General features: G+C 37.9%; 2 protein-coding genes across 3 annotated transcripts in view; one reads left to right on the forward strand and one right to left on the reverse strand.

Moving 5' to 3' along the window:
- LOC125775445 (uncharacterized protein K02A2.6-like) overlaps positions 1–4999 on the reverse strand; it is a 139426-nt gene extending 134427 nt beyond the window's left edge. For both annotated transcript variants that reach the window (XM_049446080.1, XM_049446081.1), the window contains exon 1: positions 3834–4999. In XM_049446080.1, the coding sequence (XP_049302037.1) occupies positions 3922–4860 (939 nt within the window). In that variant the 5' untranslated portion in view covers positions 4861–4999 and the 3' untranslated portion in view covers positions 3834–3921. The remainder of the gene's footprint in view (positions 1–3833) is intronic.
- A 4597-nt stretch (positions 5000–9596) lies between these two features.
- Positions 9597–12378, forward strand: LOC125780340 (uncharacterized). The gene has a single exon (XM_049462550.1). The coding sequence runs from the start codon at positions 10028–10030 to the stop codon at positions 11852–11854; it is 1827 nt and encodes a 608-aa protein (XP_049318507.1). The 5' UTR covers positions 9597–10027; the 3' UTR covers positions 11855–12378.
- The last annotated feature ends 2517 nt before the right edge of the window (positions 12379–14895 follow it).

Consider the following 14895-nt stretch of genomic DNA (forward strand, 5'->3'; position numbering starts at 1 on the left):
AAGATTTAAACAAAAATTGCGAAAAAAACAAAAAGAAGCGAACAATTTTATGAGACAATTTATGTAAATGTGAAAAAACAAAAAGAAGCGAACAATTTTATAAGACAATTTATGTAAAGTGCGTGTACAATTTAAAGATTTAAACAAAAAAGTGTGAAAAAACAAAAAGAAGCGAACAATTTTATGAGACAATTTATGTAAAGTGCGTGTACAATTTAAAGATTTAAACAAAAATTGTGAAAAAACAAAAAGAAGCGAACAATTTTATGAGACAATTTATGTACTAGTGTGAAAAAACAAAAAGGAGCGAACAATTTTATGAGACAATTTATGTAAAGTGCGTGTACAATTTAAAGATTTAAACAAAATATTGTGAAAAAACAAAAAGAAGCGAACAATTTTATGAGACAATTTTTGTAAAGTGTGTGTACAATTTAAAGATTTAAACAAAAAAGTTAACAGTTTTAAGATGGATAATGTGGCAGACTATACAGTTGCACAATTGCGTGCTTGGCTCCGACGTCTTGAATTACCATCGAGTGGTAATAAAAGTTCTTTAGTGTTGCGGTTGCAAGAGGTTCCTGCAAGTGAACGTGGCGAGTGTCCAAGTGGTGCAGAAGTTGAAGAAATTTTGCTCCCAATATTTGAAGATCAACAGACTGTACCAGGTACGGACGACGTTGCTGCTGCGCAGGTGGAAGATGGTAGCACCATACAACAAATTTCAGTTTGGGGCTAAAGAGCTACAAAGTTTTGAAGAACTCAAACAAAAGTTATTGGAAGCACCGATATTAGCGATTTATGATCCCTTGGATGAAACAGAACTACATTGTGATGCAAGTGCAGTAGGGTTTGGTTCAATTCTGATGCAAAAGAAAGAAGACGGGAAAATGCATCCCATATTTTATTTTTCTAAAAGAACAAGTGACACGGAAGCGAAATACCATAGCTTTGAACTAGAAACGTTATCCATAATCTATGCACTCAAACGATTTAGGGTTTACCTTCAAGGGTTAAAATTTAAAATAATTACTGATTGTAATTCATTAACTATGACACTAAATAAAAAAGAATTGAATCCTAGAATAGCGAGGTGGGCACTAGAGCTTCAAATTATGATTACAGTTTAGAGCACAGATCAGGTACACGCATGCAACATGTTGACGCTTTAAGTCGCAGTAATGATATTTTACTGGTGGAGTCCAACACTTTTGAAGAAAATTTAATCATATGTCAGGCAAAAGATGAGAAATTAAAGGAACTGCGAGGCATTTTGCAAAAATCTGAACATAATTTATACGAGATGAGGAATGGGGTTATATATCGAAAAGTAAATGGCGGAAGGATCCTTTTTTGTGTTCCTGAAGCAATGGAAAGGCATGTATTATTTAAGTATCACGATGAAATGGGTGACATAGGTGTTCATAAAACAGTGGATCTTATTTCAAAACATTATTGGTTTGCTAAGATGAGAGAAAAAGCAGCTAGCCACATACAAAATTGCTTAAAATGTATAGTTTTTTCGTCGAAACATGGGAAAGAAGAGGGTTTCTTGCATAATATTCCCAAAAGCGAGAATCCGTTTGAAATTATACATGTAGATCATTACGGTCCTGTAGATAATTCGAGACTAAAGAAGCACATTCTTGTAGTAATAGACGCCTGTACAAAATTTACTCGCTTATATACTACAAAAACAACTAATGCAAAGGAAGTGATTACGTCACTCAAAGATTACTTTCGAGCGTATAGTAGACCAAAAGTAGTAATTTCTGACAGGGGTAGTTGTTTCACGTCAAACGAATTTACAAACTTTTTAGAAGAGGAAAACGTTCAACATATAAAGATAGCTACTGGTTCTCCACAGGCTAATGGACAGGTAGAAAGAGTGAACCGGAGCCTAGGTCCGATGATAGCCAAGCTATGTGACACAGAAAAAGGAATTTATTGGGATAATGTGATTGAAACTGTTGAATATGTGCCAAATAATAGCATTCATAGAACAATTAAAGAATACCCTAGTGTAATGCTGTTTGGTAGTAAGCAACGAGGAAAGGGTGTAGATCTGCTAGGAGAAAATTTAATAAAAGATAAGGAAAATCAAATACAACAAAGTCACAACGAAATACGGTCACAAGCCAAAGAAAACGAAAAGCGATTACAGTCCTATAACGAGGATTATGTAAATAAAAAACGACGGACAGCACACAAGTACAATCCAGGTGATTACGTTATGATAAAAAATTTTGACTCAACGGCGGGAGTGTCTAGAAAGTTATTGCCAAAATTTAAGGGGCCGTATAAAATTTCAAAAATTTTATGTAACGACAGATATGTATTGGAGGATGTTGGAGGTTTACAGCAGTCTAGAATTCCTTATAAGGGACCTTGGTTTGGCTTATACACTAAGACATAAATGCGCTTGAGATCAGGAGATCTCATGGTCAGGACGGCCGAATTGTAGTAACAAGTACTATGTGTATGATAATACATCCTAACTTTAAGTTTTTCTAATTATACTTATGTTATATATAAAGAAGTAAACCATTGACGGGTTAATGTAGATATATCCCGTTAACTTAAGATTCGTTTTCAGTTATTGTTGATTCTCTTAAGAAGTTCATTTGTATTAATGTAAACCAGTGTTGTCCAACGTGACTGTGTGCACATTATGCTTGTGTTGGTTATTCTAGCGTCAACTGAGCGCTAAATTCTGCTTTGCTTGCCTACGAAGTTGAATACAGTTGCGCGATAGTGTTTTCACAGACACTTGTCGCGACATGTTGGTGCGAGGTGTCTGGCACTGTCCGTGCGCTGTTGTGCGCATAGGCCGTGGACAACGCTGATGTAAACACATGCTTGGTTGTCATTGTGTTGACATACATATATTCATGTTGCACAAGTTCATGTGTCCATGTTAAAAGATATACATATAAGTAAATACATAGCGTGTGTTCAAAATTGAACATGTTCGTTGCTGCCAAAGCACGGACAACAATATTACATTTAAGTCTTTTATATATATTTCAATGTTAAATAAGATAAGCTATTATAATCATACAGTCCACTAGTAATAGATATCTATGTTCAAATATATTGAACATACATACACATATACATAAAATAAACACATAAAAATGTATGCATTGATATGCAGCATACAAACATATATGAGGCACGCATGCATTAATATGTGACACGCATGCACTCAAGAAATATCTAATAAACATACATATTTACTTAGGTTTGGGCAATTGATTAGAAATGCACATGTGCACTTGAAAACAACCCAAACCAAGCAATATAAATTATACTTCTATGACAGCACACACACACACACATGTATTGTATTGTATAGTTAAAAACAACCCCAAGTGGTGTGCTGTAAATATATTGTTACGAATTTACTCTTGCTAGTTTACTTTGTTAGGTTCGTATCTCTGGATTGACAAATAAAATCAACACTGTTTAATTTAATTCAACAACTCTTTATTTCACAACTCGTCTACACTATAGCAGTTTACTCTTAGCACTGACTGATTACGTTGGCACTGCCACGGCTTATATAGCCACGCACTTCTCGCTGATGCCGACGTGTCCTTCTAGAATATCGCGTCTGGAAATTACCAGAACATACGGCTATAGCCACGCACTTCTCGCTGATGCCGACGTGTCCTTCTAGAATATCGCGTCTGGAAATTACCAGAACATACGGCTATACGGCGCCAGACGCAAGCAGACAGTCGCGGCGCCAGACTCAGCAATTGTTTAACTAGACGAGCAGACAGTGTGGCGCCAGATGTCTACAACAAGACAAATGCTATTCCATATACCTACAGCTATTGTTCATAATCAGGGATGCATATAGTAATACAAATACAACTTAATACTACTTTTTGTAACACTGCCCTCCACTAAAGCCTAATCGTCCCGATTAGGCACAAATCCTCTTGAACCAAATGGGGCGAGCCTCTCCAAATGTACTACTTTCATTTTACATCGTGCTTTCCCATTTCTTTGTATGCGGTATACCACGTCATTAAGTCGTTTCATCACCATATAGGGTCCTTCCCAGGCTGTCTGCAATTTCGGGGACAAGCCTTTCTTTCGAAGTGGATTGTACAACAGGACCAGATCACCTTCTTCAAAACCTTTTGAATTTGCCGCTTGATCGAACCGGTCCTTCATCTTATTGCTCATCAGATGCGTATGCTGTCTTACCATTAGATGCAATTCATTCATTTCTTCCTTTAAGGCAGAACAATAATCTCCATCATTTCTTACAGCTGTAGGATTCGTACCAAACTTAAGATCAGCAGGGAGTCGCAGATCAGATCCGAAAATAATCTTTGCTGGCGTGTAACCAGTTGTCTCGTGCTTCGCTGAACGATACGCCAGCAGGAACATCTGGATGCACTTGTCCCAATTCCGTTGGTCTTTATCAACGATTTTCCGCAGATGTTCTTCGAGCGTTCGGTTGAATCTCTCTACCATCCCATCTGATTGTGGGTGTAACGCTGTTGTCCGTGTCTTGTGGATGCCCAATAATGTACAGACTTCTTGGAAAATGGAAGATTCGAAATTCCTGCCTTGATCTGAGTGTAATTCGACGGGCACTCCGAACCTTGTTATCCAATTTTCTACAAACGCTTCGGCTACGGTCTTCGCTTCCTGGTTTGGTAAGGCATATACTTCTGGCCATTTACTGAAATAGTCCATGACAACCAGTAGATATTTGTTACCGGCCGTACTGGTTGGGAACGGACCTGCAACATCCATTGCGACTCGTTCAAATGGTGATCCCACGTTGTACTGTTGTAGCCTACCGCGACTTTTGGCTTTAGGACCTTTAGCTGCCATGCACTCTACGCAATTACTTATCCATTCTGCTATGGAATCTCGACAACCGATCCAGTAGAACCGTTGTTTAATCTTCTCTATAGTTTTTGTTATTCCAAGGTGCCCTCCACTAGGTCCATTGTGATATTCTTTCAATACTTTTGGGATCATGGACTTCGGTACTATGATCAGCAGACGAGAATGTTTGCCATCTTCGCTTTCCCAGGTACGATGAAGGTATCCATTAACGAGGTTTATGCTGTTCCATTGGGCCCAATATGCTTTTGCAGTTGGACTCTCGCTACTTATTTGTTCCTTTGGTGGTCGTACCCCATTTTCTTTGGCCATTACCAGCTTTGCAAGATCAGGGTCCTCCAGCTGATTGATTCTGATGCGGTGAGGAGTCCAATCATCTTCAGGTTCTATATTCATCAATCGCACGTCGATTATACCTTCTTTTCCTTCTGATTTGGAGCAATGTTTACATTCCAGTGGACAAGGGCGACGTGATAATGCATCCGCATTTTTGTGGTGAATCCCCTTTCGATGTTCCGTTTCGAAGTCGTAATTCTGTAATCTTTCGATCCATCGTGCAATTTGGCCTTCCGGATTCTTAAACTGTAATAACCATTTTAATGCTGCATGATCAGTCCTCAGCAAGAATCGTTGTCCATACAAATACTTGTGGAAATGTTTTACACATTCCACCACAGCTAGTAGTTCTTTTCGCGTCACACAGTAGTTTTTCTCTGGTTTCCCGAGCACTCTGCTGTAATACCCAATTACTCTTTCTTGTCCGTCGATGAGCTGAGACAGGACACCTCCAATTCCATAAGCGCTCGCATCTGTATCCAGGATGAATTTCTTTCCAGGTATTGGATAAGCTAACATCGGCGCCGTACAAAGTAGTTCTTTCAGCTGCTCAAATGCTTTTTCTTGTTCCAACTGCCATACAAACGGGCGATTCTTCTTGGTTAAATCATGTAAACTTCTAGCCACGTTCGCAAATCCAGGTACAAAACGGCGGTAATACGTGCATAAGCCAAGGAAGCTGCGGAGTTCATGTATGTTGGTGGGTCGAGGCCAATCTTTGACTGCTTTTATTTTTCCTTCCTCGGTGTGAATCCCCTCAGTTGACACTTTATGTCCGAGATATGTGACCTGCTTCTTCCATAATGAACACTTTTTGGGATTCAAGCGTAATCCGGCTGCTGCTATTCGCTGAAAGACTTCCTCTAGATTTTTCAGATGATCATCAAAACTTTTTCCCATGATGATAATGTCATCAAGATACACTAAACATGTCTTCCAGTTGAGTCCTTTTAACACATGTTCCATCAGTCGCTCGAACGTTGCAGGCGCATTACATAACCCAAATGGCATCACAGAGAATTCCCATAACCCGTCGCCCATACTGAAAGCGGTCTTTTCACGGTCACATTCATCAATCTCGACTTGCCAATATCCACTTTGTAGATCTAATGTAGAAAACCATTTCGCTCCAGACAAGGTGTCTAATGTATCGTCGATTCTTGGTAGAGGATAACTGTCTTTCTTTGTGACATCATTCAACTTCCTATAATCTACGCAGAAACGGGTGCTACCATCTTTCTTTTTAACTAAGACGATAGGTGAGCTCCATGGACTTATTGAAGGTTCGATTACACCGTTTTTGTGCATGTCTTCAATAATTTTGTTAGCATCCTCTCGTTTTGCTAGTGGAACCCTACGCGGAGCTTGTCGGATTGGTTTAGCGTCTCCAGTATTTATGCGATGTTTGACAATGCCGGTTCTTCCTGTGTTTCCTTCGTTTGCAAATATGGATGCGTATTTTTCTAATAGTTTTTCTGCTTTTAATTTTTCATTTCCATGCAGTTCGTTCAGCAAATTATTTAGGAGTGTAGGACTTATCTGCTGAGGCTCAATCGTAGGCTTCTGTTGTGACCGTTCGCATCGTGCTATTGCACTTATATTCTGGCACTGTCCAATTACTGCTCCTTTCTTCAGACTTATAGGCGTGTTGAATTCATTCACTACTCTCACCGGAATGGTGGCGTCTTCTCTAGTTTTCACAAGCGTTCTTCCTACCAATATGGGTGTATCTATTTTTGTTGGTTCCACAATCCACAACTCTTCAGTCCCACCTCCTCCATTCACTTTAGCCCATACAATCGCCTCAGATTTTGGTGGAATGCTCTGATTATCATCAACAATCACCCTCTTACTTTCAACGTTAGTCACATATCCGGTGTTTATAGGCATCTCCATGTTCTGGCAAAACAGCATTTGCTTGTTTAAATCCAAAGTAACCCCGTGATCAATCATGAAATCTACTCCCATTATAATTTCATCCGTGATTTCTGCTACGATGAAGGTGTGATTAACTTCCAGGGTACCAATCATCACTTCGCAAAACACTTTTCCCGCGACAGCTGCTTCCTCCCCGGTGGCCGTTCGAAGCTTGCAACCGACTAATGGTTCAACCGTCCCTCTTACCACATCCGGTCGGATAATTGAATGTGTGGCACCAGTATCCAAAGTAAGCGTTGACAGTCGTCCATTTACGATGCCGTTGATAGTAAGATTGTTGTCATGGCGACCTATTTGTGATATCGAGATGGCGGGGCAAATAGTTGTGGGAACCAGCTCACGCCCCTTTGAACTGTTCCGTTTTAGTTTAACGACTTGTGAGATGTGGATGCTTCGTCCTCGTTATCTGTTGGTTGTTTCCGTTTTGATGGGTTTACTTTTATATTGCAATTTCGGGCAAAGTGACCCGCTTTTCCACAGTTGAAACATCTGCCTGTTGTATTTACTCGCGGTGCAGCAATTGTCTTCAGAGTCTTCAATATTTCTTCCATCAGCGCCGGTTGTTCCATTTCAACCCTTTGTACTTTGTGTGCTGGTTTACTTAGTAGGGAAGCTGTTTCCTGTGTGAGGGCGTGCGAAACCGTTTCAGCAAACGTTCTTTTTGGCAATGCATATGTGGCGCGTTTGGTGTCCACATCACGAATTCCATTTATGAAACATTGAATTTTTACCCTCTCAATGTAATCCACAGGTGCATCTGCATTTGCCAAATGAGCCAGTCGTTCTATTTCAGTTGCGAACTCTTGCAATGACTCGTTCATTTTCTGACCCCTATTTTGCAGTTCGATCTGGTATATTTGTTTCCGGTGCTCACTACCATATCGTCTTTCTATCGCACTCATCAATGCCTCATAGTTGTCCCGTTCACAGTCTGGAATAGTCTGAAGGATTTCTGCCGCAGGTCCTTTCAATGATACAAACAAGGACGCCACTTTGTCCGCTGCATTCCAGTTATTGGCCAATGCTGTCTTTTCAAACTGAAGTTTGAAAATTTGAAATGGAATACTTCCATCGAATGTGGGTGCCTTCAATCTTGGATTATTTGTTGATGGTGCAGGGCCATGCAGTTGCAGTTCTCGCATCCGATTACTCAAATGAAGAACTTCTGATTTCAAATTTTCTTCGTCATTTTTTAAAGTGCTTAATTCGTCTTCAAATTTTGAAAATTTCTCTTGCACTTGTTTTTGTAGTTGTGTAGTATTTTCCGTAATCTGTTGTACCAAACGATTTTCTAACTGCGTATTATTTTCAGTCATTTGTTGTGTAAGGCGAGACTCTAACTGTGATGTATTTTCAGCTATTTGCGTCATTTGCTGTGCCAGACGATTTTCTGTTTGCACTGCATTTTCTGTATTTTCAGCTATTTGCTGTGCCAGACGATTTTCTGTTTGCACTGCATTTTCTGTATTTTCAGCTATTTGCTGTGCCAGACGATTTCCTATTTGCTTAATAGCCACTAACAGCAAGTTCATGTCCACACTTGATGATGTTCGTTGTTCTTCTACTTTTTCTTCTACCTTTGTAGAAGTTTCTGGCCCAACAAATTCGAACTCGTCCACATTAATTCCATCCGCTTCCATTGCTTCACGTAATCGTGCCTGCAGATCCGCCTTTTGCCCACTTATCGGCAAATTACGCTCCTCCAGTTCCTTTTTTAATTGCTGAATTCTCAATTCTCCGAATTTAACCATCTTGAATTTGGATTATTTGACAATCCCACTTCTGACACCAATTGTTACGAATTTACTCTTGCTAGTTTACTTTGTTAGGTTCGTATCTCTGGATTGACAAATAAAATCAACACTGTTTAATTTAATTCAACAACTCTTTATTTCACAACTCGTCTACACTATAGCAGTTTACTCTTAGCACTGACTGATTACGTTGGCACTGCCACGGCTTATATAGCCACGCACTTCTCGCTGATGCCGACGTGTCCTTCTAGAATATCGCGTCTGGAAATTACCAGAACATACGGCTATAGCCACGCACTTCTCGCTGATGCCGACGTGTCCTTCTAGAATATCGCGTCTGGAAATTACCAGAACATACGGCTATACGGCGCCAGACGCAAGCAGACAGTCGCGGCGCCAGACTCAGCAATTGTTTAACTAGACGAGCAGACAGTGTGGCGCCAGATGTCTACAACAAGACAAATGCTATTCCATATACCTACAGCTATTGTTCATAATCAGGGATGCATATAGTAATACAAATACAACTTAATACTACTTTTTGTAACAATATGTATATATATTTAATTAGATAAGTTAGACTTTTAAAATAGTATATAAGGTTTCCAAATTTATAAATAAAATCAGAATGAAATATTCTCAGCTCGACTAAGGTCTTTATTTTTCCCCCACCAGCGGTAAGAATTTAAAGATTCTTTGTTGAGTTTAAAAAGTTTGATCTTACAAATCAAACAGTTTGATATATAATTTCAAACATTTGGTCCTTCGAGCCGGATAAGTAGCTCGAGCCAAAATTGTAAGACCTGTATGGATAAAATACAGGCAACATGTGTAAAAGTCCTATTATATACGTATATATAGGCAATATAAAAGCCCTGTTATTTACACAGGCAAATTAATGCAGAAATTGTAAGACGGGTTCATATTCCCGCATATTTATATGATCACATAAGCCGTTTAGTACGAAACTAAACGCTGTGTAAAACTGTTTATTTAAAAAAAAAAATTATATATTCAGCGGCTGTGAATCGAGGCACAGCAAGGTCAACCAGGCGACCAAAACAAATTCCTCCAACGATTTTTTTAAAGAATAAGAACAGTTTAGTAAAAAATATTAATTAAAAATGTCGAACACTGCGGACATGATAAAAAGGAAAGGCGATCTACGCGTAGAAGACGCAGATACAATGATAGGCGTTATAGAGCAGGCAATTGAAAGAAGATCGGAAAAAATTCGATCTACAATTGCAGAGGCAAAGCTAAAAATAAGAGACGGAATTGACTTCGAATATTACGAACACCGTCTCAAGCACTATTGGAGCTGCATGGAGGGGGATATCGCCAAATTGGCGATGAAGTACAACAAGCCACGTAATGTTTTAGGATTAGAAGAACTTTTTTTTGAAGTCACCAATAATTTGCGTGTATTGGAGGAGCAAAAGGGAATCAACTTAATAAAAACGAAAAAATTGGAATTACCAAATATAGAATCGCAAAAATTCTCAGGGGAATTCCGAGAATGGCAATCATTCAAAGAGCTCTTCGAGGAGTATGTCCATAATAATAAGGACATTAGTAACTCCAAAAAGATGAGCTATTTAAAATCTTGTCTTCAAGGAGATGCTAGACTAATGGTTAGTCACCTGATAACGGGATCAGGTGCAAATTACAACACTGCTTGGGAATTACTGGCACGCAGATATGATAACGTACGCAAACAATTTAATGACAATATCGAAAAGCAATGCGTTGATGATATTCGCAAGCCGCGCGTAGAAGACATTACCTTTGACAAGCTGCGCGTGGAAGATATAACCTTCAAGAAACTTCGCGTAGATAATATATCTAAAGAAGACAAGCTGCGCGTAGATGAAATTACTTTTGAGGAGCAAGGCATATTTAACGATGTGAACAATAAAATGTCTCCTGTGGGAATTGAGGAGAATGCAAAAGATGAAATAAAATATCTTGCAGAAAGAGATGTTGAAGTTGATGAGACAACAGAAGAGCACGACTTAATGGTAGCTAACAAGAAGTCGACAACTAATCAAAAACCATGGATCCTGGCAGAAACGAAGAAAACTAAAGAGGGGGTTAAAGCAAGCACCTCCTCAATTAACGAAAGTAAAATCAATGACAAAACAAAAGAGCAAAAGGAATCTTGGAGAGCTACCACGAGAAGAGAGGACGTTAACAGGTATTTTATTCCCCGAGAGAGTCCTCTCTTCGGAGGAAGTAGAGAGGCTGGTTATCTTTTTACAGATGAAAGAATGGATCTGGAACCGCCTGATGAAGAGCCAAATGAAGACAACACAATTAAAGTCGTTGAAGATGGTCCAGAGGGGGAAGAGGATAATGCAGGCGAATCGAATGAGGAATCGGTAAATATAACTATTGGTGAAGACGAACAAAAACTTTTGCATGATAAGGCATCTGATGAAAAAGAAAAATGCACCGATGTAGGAGGTGATACTACCGGCAAGAATTCAGCGCAAAAGAGTACAAAAACGGTTGCAGCTTTGGATGACACAGGAACATCCAAGGGTGGATCCAGAAGCAGTAAATGCAGCAAGTTTGATGACGATAAAACAAAAAAAGATGAAGACAAGAAGATACGAGACACAACTTCTAAGACGAGAGACGACAAACGTAAAACTATTGATACAAGGAACGATGCATCAAAGAAACCTGAAGTGGAGAAGGATAAGCAACGCGATAAAGAAAAGGAGAAGGACTATAATAAAAGAGACATAAAAGTAAATGAAACTATTGAAATAGCCGAAATAGATCCAGTTGGAAAAGCGGATGTAGTAACAACCATTTGGGAGTTACTAATACCATGGCAGCTTGCGTTAAAACAAACGGACAAGCTAAAAACCAAACGACGACTACAAACTGCAATCATTTTCCCAGCAGTCACTTTTGCCGCCCGGGAGAATGTTCAAAATTGAACATGTTCGTTGCTGCCAAAGCACGGACAACAATATTACATTTAAGTCTTTTATATATATTTCAATGTTAAATAAGATAAGCTATTATAATCATACAGTCCACTAGTAATAGATATCTATGTTCAAATATATTGAACATACATACACATATACATAAAATAAACACATAAAAATGTATGCATTGATATGCAGCATACAAACATATATGAGGCACGCATGCATTAATATGTGACACGCATGCACTCAAGAAATATCTAATAAACATACATATTTACTTAGGTTTGGGCAATTGATTAGAAATGCACATGTGCACTTGAAAACAACCCAAACCAAGCAATATAAATTATACTTCTATGACAGCACACACACACACACATGTATTGTATTGTATAGTTAAAAACAACCCCAAGTGGTGTGCTGTAAATATATGTATATATATTTAATTAGATAAGTTAGACTTTTAAAATAGTATATAAGGTTTCCAAATTTATAAATAAAATCAGAATGAAATATTCTCAGCTCGACTAAGGTCTTTATTTTTCCCCCACCAGCGGTAAGAATTTAAAGATTCTTTGTTGAGTTTAAAAAGTTTGATCTTACAAATCAAACAGTTTGATCATAATTTCAAACAGCGTGTAAGCAGAGAAAATTGTATGTATGTTAGAATAAGTATGTGTAACCGTTCTTCGGTGACAAAGCGAAGCACAGTACAGTTTGAGAAATAAAAGCGTAAAGACGTGCCATCCTAAAATCTCAGAAGTGGGATTTGCCCAACTAAAATTTTTTTAAACAATTTATGTACTAGTGTGAAAAAACAAAAAGAAGCGAACAATTTTATGAGACAATTTATGTAAAGTGCGTGTACAATTTAAAGATTTAAACAAAAATTGTGAAAAAACAAAAAGAAGCGAACAATTTTATGAGACAATTTATGTAAATGTGAAAAAAACAAAAAGAAGCGAACAATTTTATGAGACAATTTATGTAAAGTGCGTGTACAATTTAAAGATTTAAACAAAAATTGCGAAAAAAACAAAAAGAAGCGAACAATTTTATGAGACAATTTATGTAAATGTGAAAAAACAAAAAGAAGCGAACAATTTTATAAGACAATTTATGTAAAGTGCGTGTACAATTTAAAGATTTAAACAAAAAAAGTGTGAAAAAACAAAAAGAAGCGAACAATTTTATGAGACAATTTATGTAAAGTGCGTGTACAATTTAAAGATTTAAACAAAAATTGTGAAAAAACAAAAAGAAGCGAACAATTTTATGAGACAATTTATGTACTAGTGTGAAAAAACAAAAAGGAGCGAACAATTTTATGAGACAATTTATGTAAAGTGCGTGTACAATTTAAAGATTTAAACAAAATATTGTGAAAAAACAAAAAGAAGCGAACAATTTTATGAGACAATTTTTGTAAAGTGTGTGTACAATTTAAAGATTTAAACAAAAAAGTTAACAGTTTTAAGATGGATAATGTGGCAGACTATACAGTTGCACAATTGCGTGCTTGGCTCCGACGTCTTGAATTACCATCGAGTGGTAATAAAAGTTCTTTAGTGTTGCGGTTGCAAGAGGTTCCTGCAAGTGAACGTGGCGAGTGTCCAAGTGGTGCAGAAGTTGAAGAAATTTTGCTCCCAATATTTGAAGATCAACAGACTGTACCAGGTACGGACGACGTTGCTGCTGCGCAGGTGGAAGATGGTAGCACCATACAACAAATTTCAGTTTGGGGCTAAAGAGCTACAAAGTTTTGAAGAACTCAAACAAAAGTTATTGGAAGCACCGATATTAGCGATTTATGATCCCTTGGATGAAACAGAACTACATTGTGATGCAAGTGCAGTAGGGTTTGGTTCAATTCTGATGCAAAAGAAAGAAGACGGGAAAATGCATCCCATATTTTATTTTTCTAAAAGAACAAGTGACACGGAAGCGAAACATCATAGCTTTGAACTAGAAACGTTATCCATAATCTATGCACTCAAACGATTTAGGGTTTACCTTCAAGGGTTAAAATTTAAAACAATTACTGATTGTAATTCATTAACTATGACACTAAATAAAAAAGAATTGAATCCTAGAATAGCGAGGTGGGCACTAGAGCTTCAAAATTATGATTACAGTTTAGAGCACAGATCAGGTACACGCATGCAACATGTTGACGCTTTAAGTCGCAGTAATGATATTTTACTGGTGGAGTCCAACACTTTTGAAGAAAATTTAATCATATGTCAGGCAAAAGATGAGAAATTAAAGGAACTGGGAGGCATTTTGCAAAAATCTGAACATAATTTATACGAGATGAGGAATGGGGTTATATATCGAAAAGTAAATGGCGGAAGGATCCTTTTTTGTGTTCCTGAAGCAATGGAAAGGCATGTATTATTTAAGTATCACGATGAAATGGGTCACGTAGGTGTTCATAATACAGTGGATCTTATTTCAAAACATTATTGGTTTGCTAAGATGAGAGAAAAAGCAGCTAGCCACATACAAAATTGCTTAAAATGTATAGTTTTTTCGTCGAAACATGGGAAAGAAGAGGGTTTCTTGCATAATATTCCCAAAAGCGAGAATCCGTTTGAAATTATACATGTAGATCATTACGGTCCTGTAGATAATTCGAGACTAAAGAAGCACATTCTTGTAGTAATAGACGCCTGTACAAAATTTACTCGCTTATATACTACAAAAACAATTAATGCAAAGGAAGTGATTACGTCACTCAAAGATTACTTTCGAGCCTATAGTAGACCAAAAGTAGTAATTTCTGACAGGGGTAGTTGTTTCACGTCAAACGAATTTACAAACTTTTTAGAAGAGGAAAACGTTCAACATATAAAGATAGCTACTGGTTCTTCACAGGCTAATGGACAGGTAGAAAGAGTGAACCGGAGCCTAGGTCCGATGATAGCCAAGCTATGTGACACAGAAAAAGGAATTTATTGGGATAATGTGATTGAAACTGTTGAATATGTGCTAAATAATAGCATTCATAGAACAATTAAAGAATACCCTAGTGTAATGCTGTT

Source organism: Bactrocera dorsalis, chromosome 1 (genome assembly GCF_023373825.1).
Source record: "Bactrocera dorsalis isolate Fly_Bdor chromosome 1, ASM2337382v1, whole genome shotgun sequence".
Taxonomy (NCBI): Eukaryota; Metazoa; Arthropoda; class Insecta; order Diptera; family Tephritidae; genus Bactrocera; species Bactrocera dorsalis.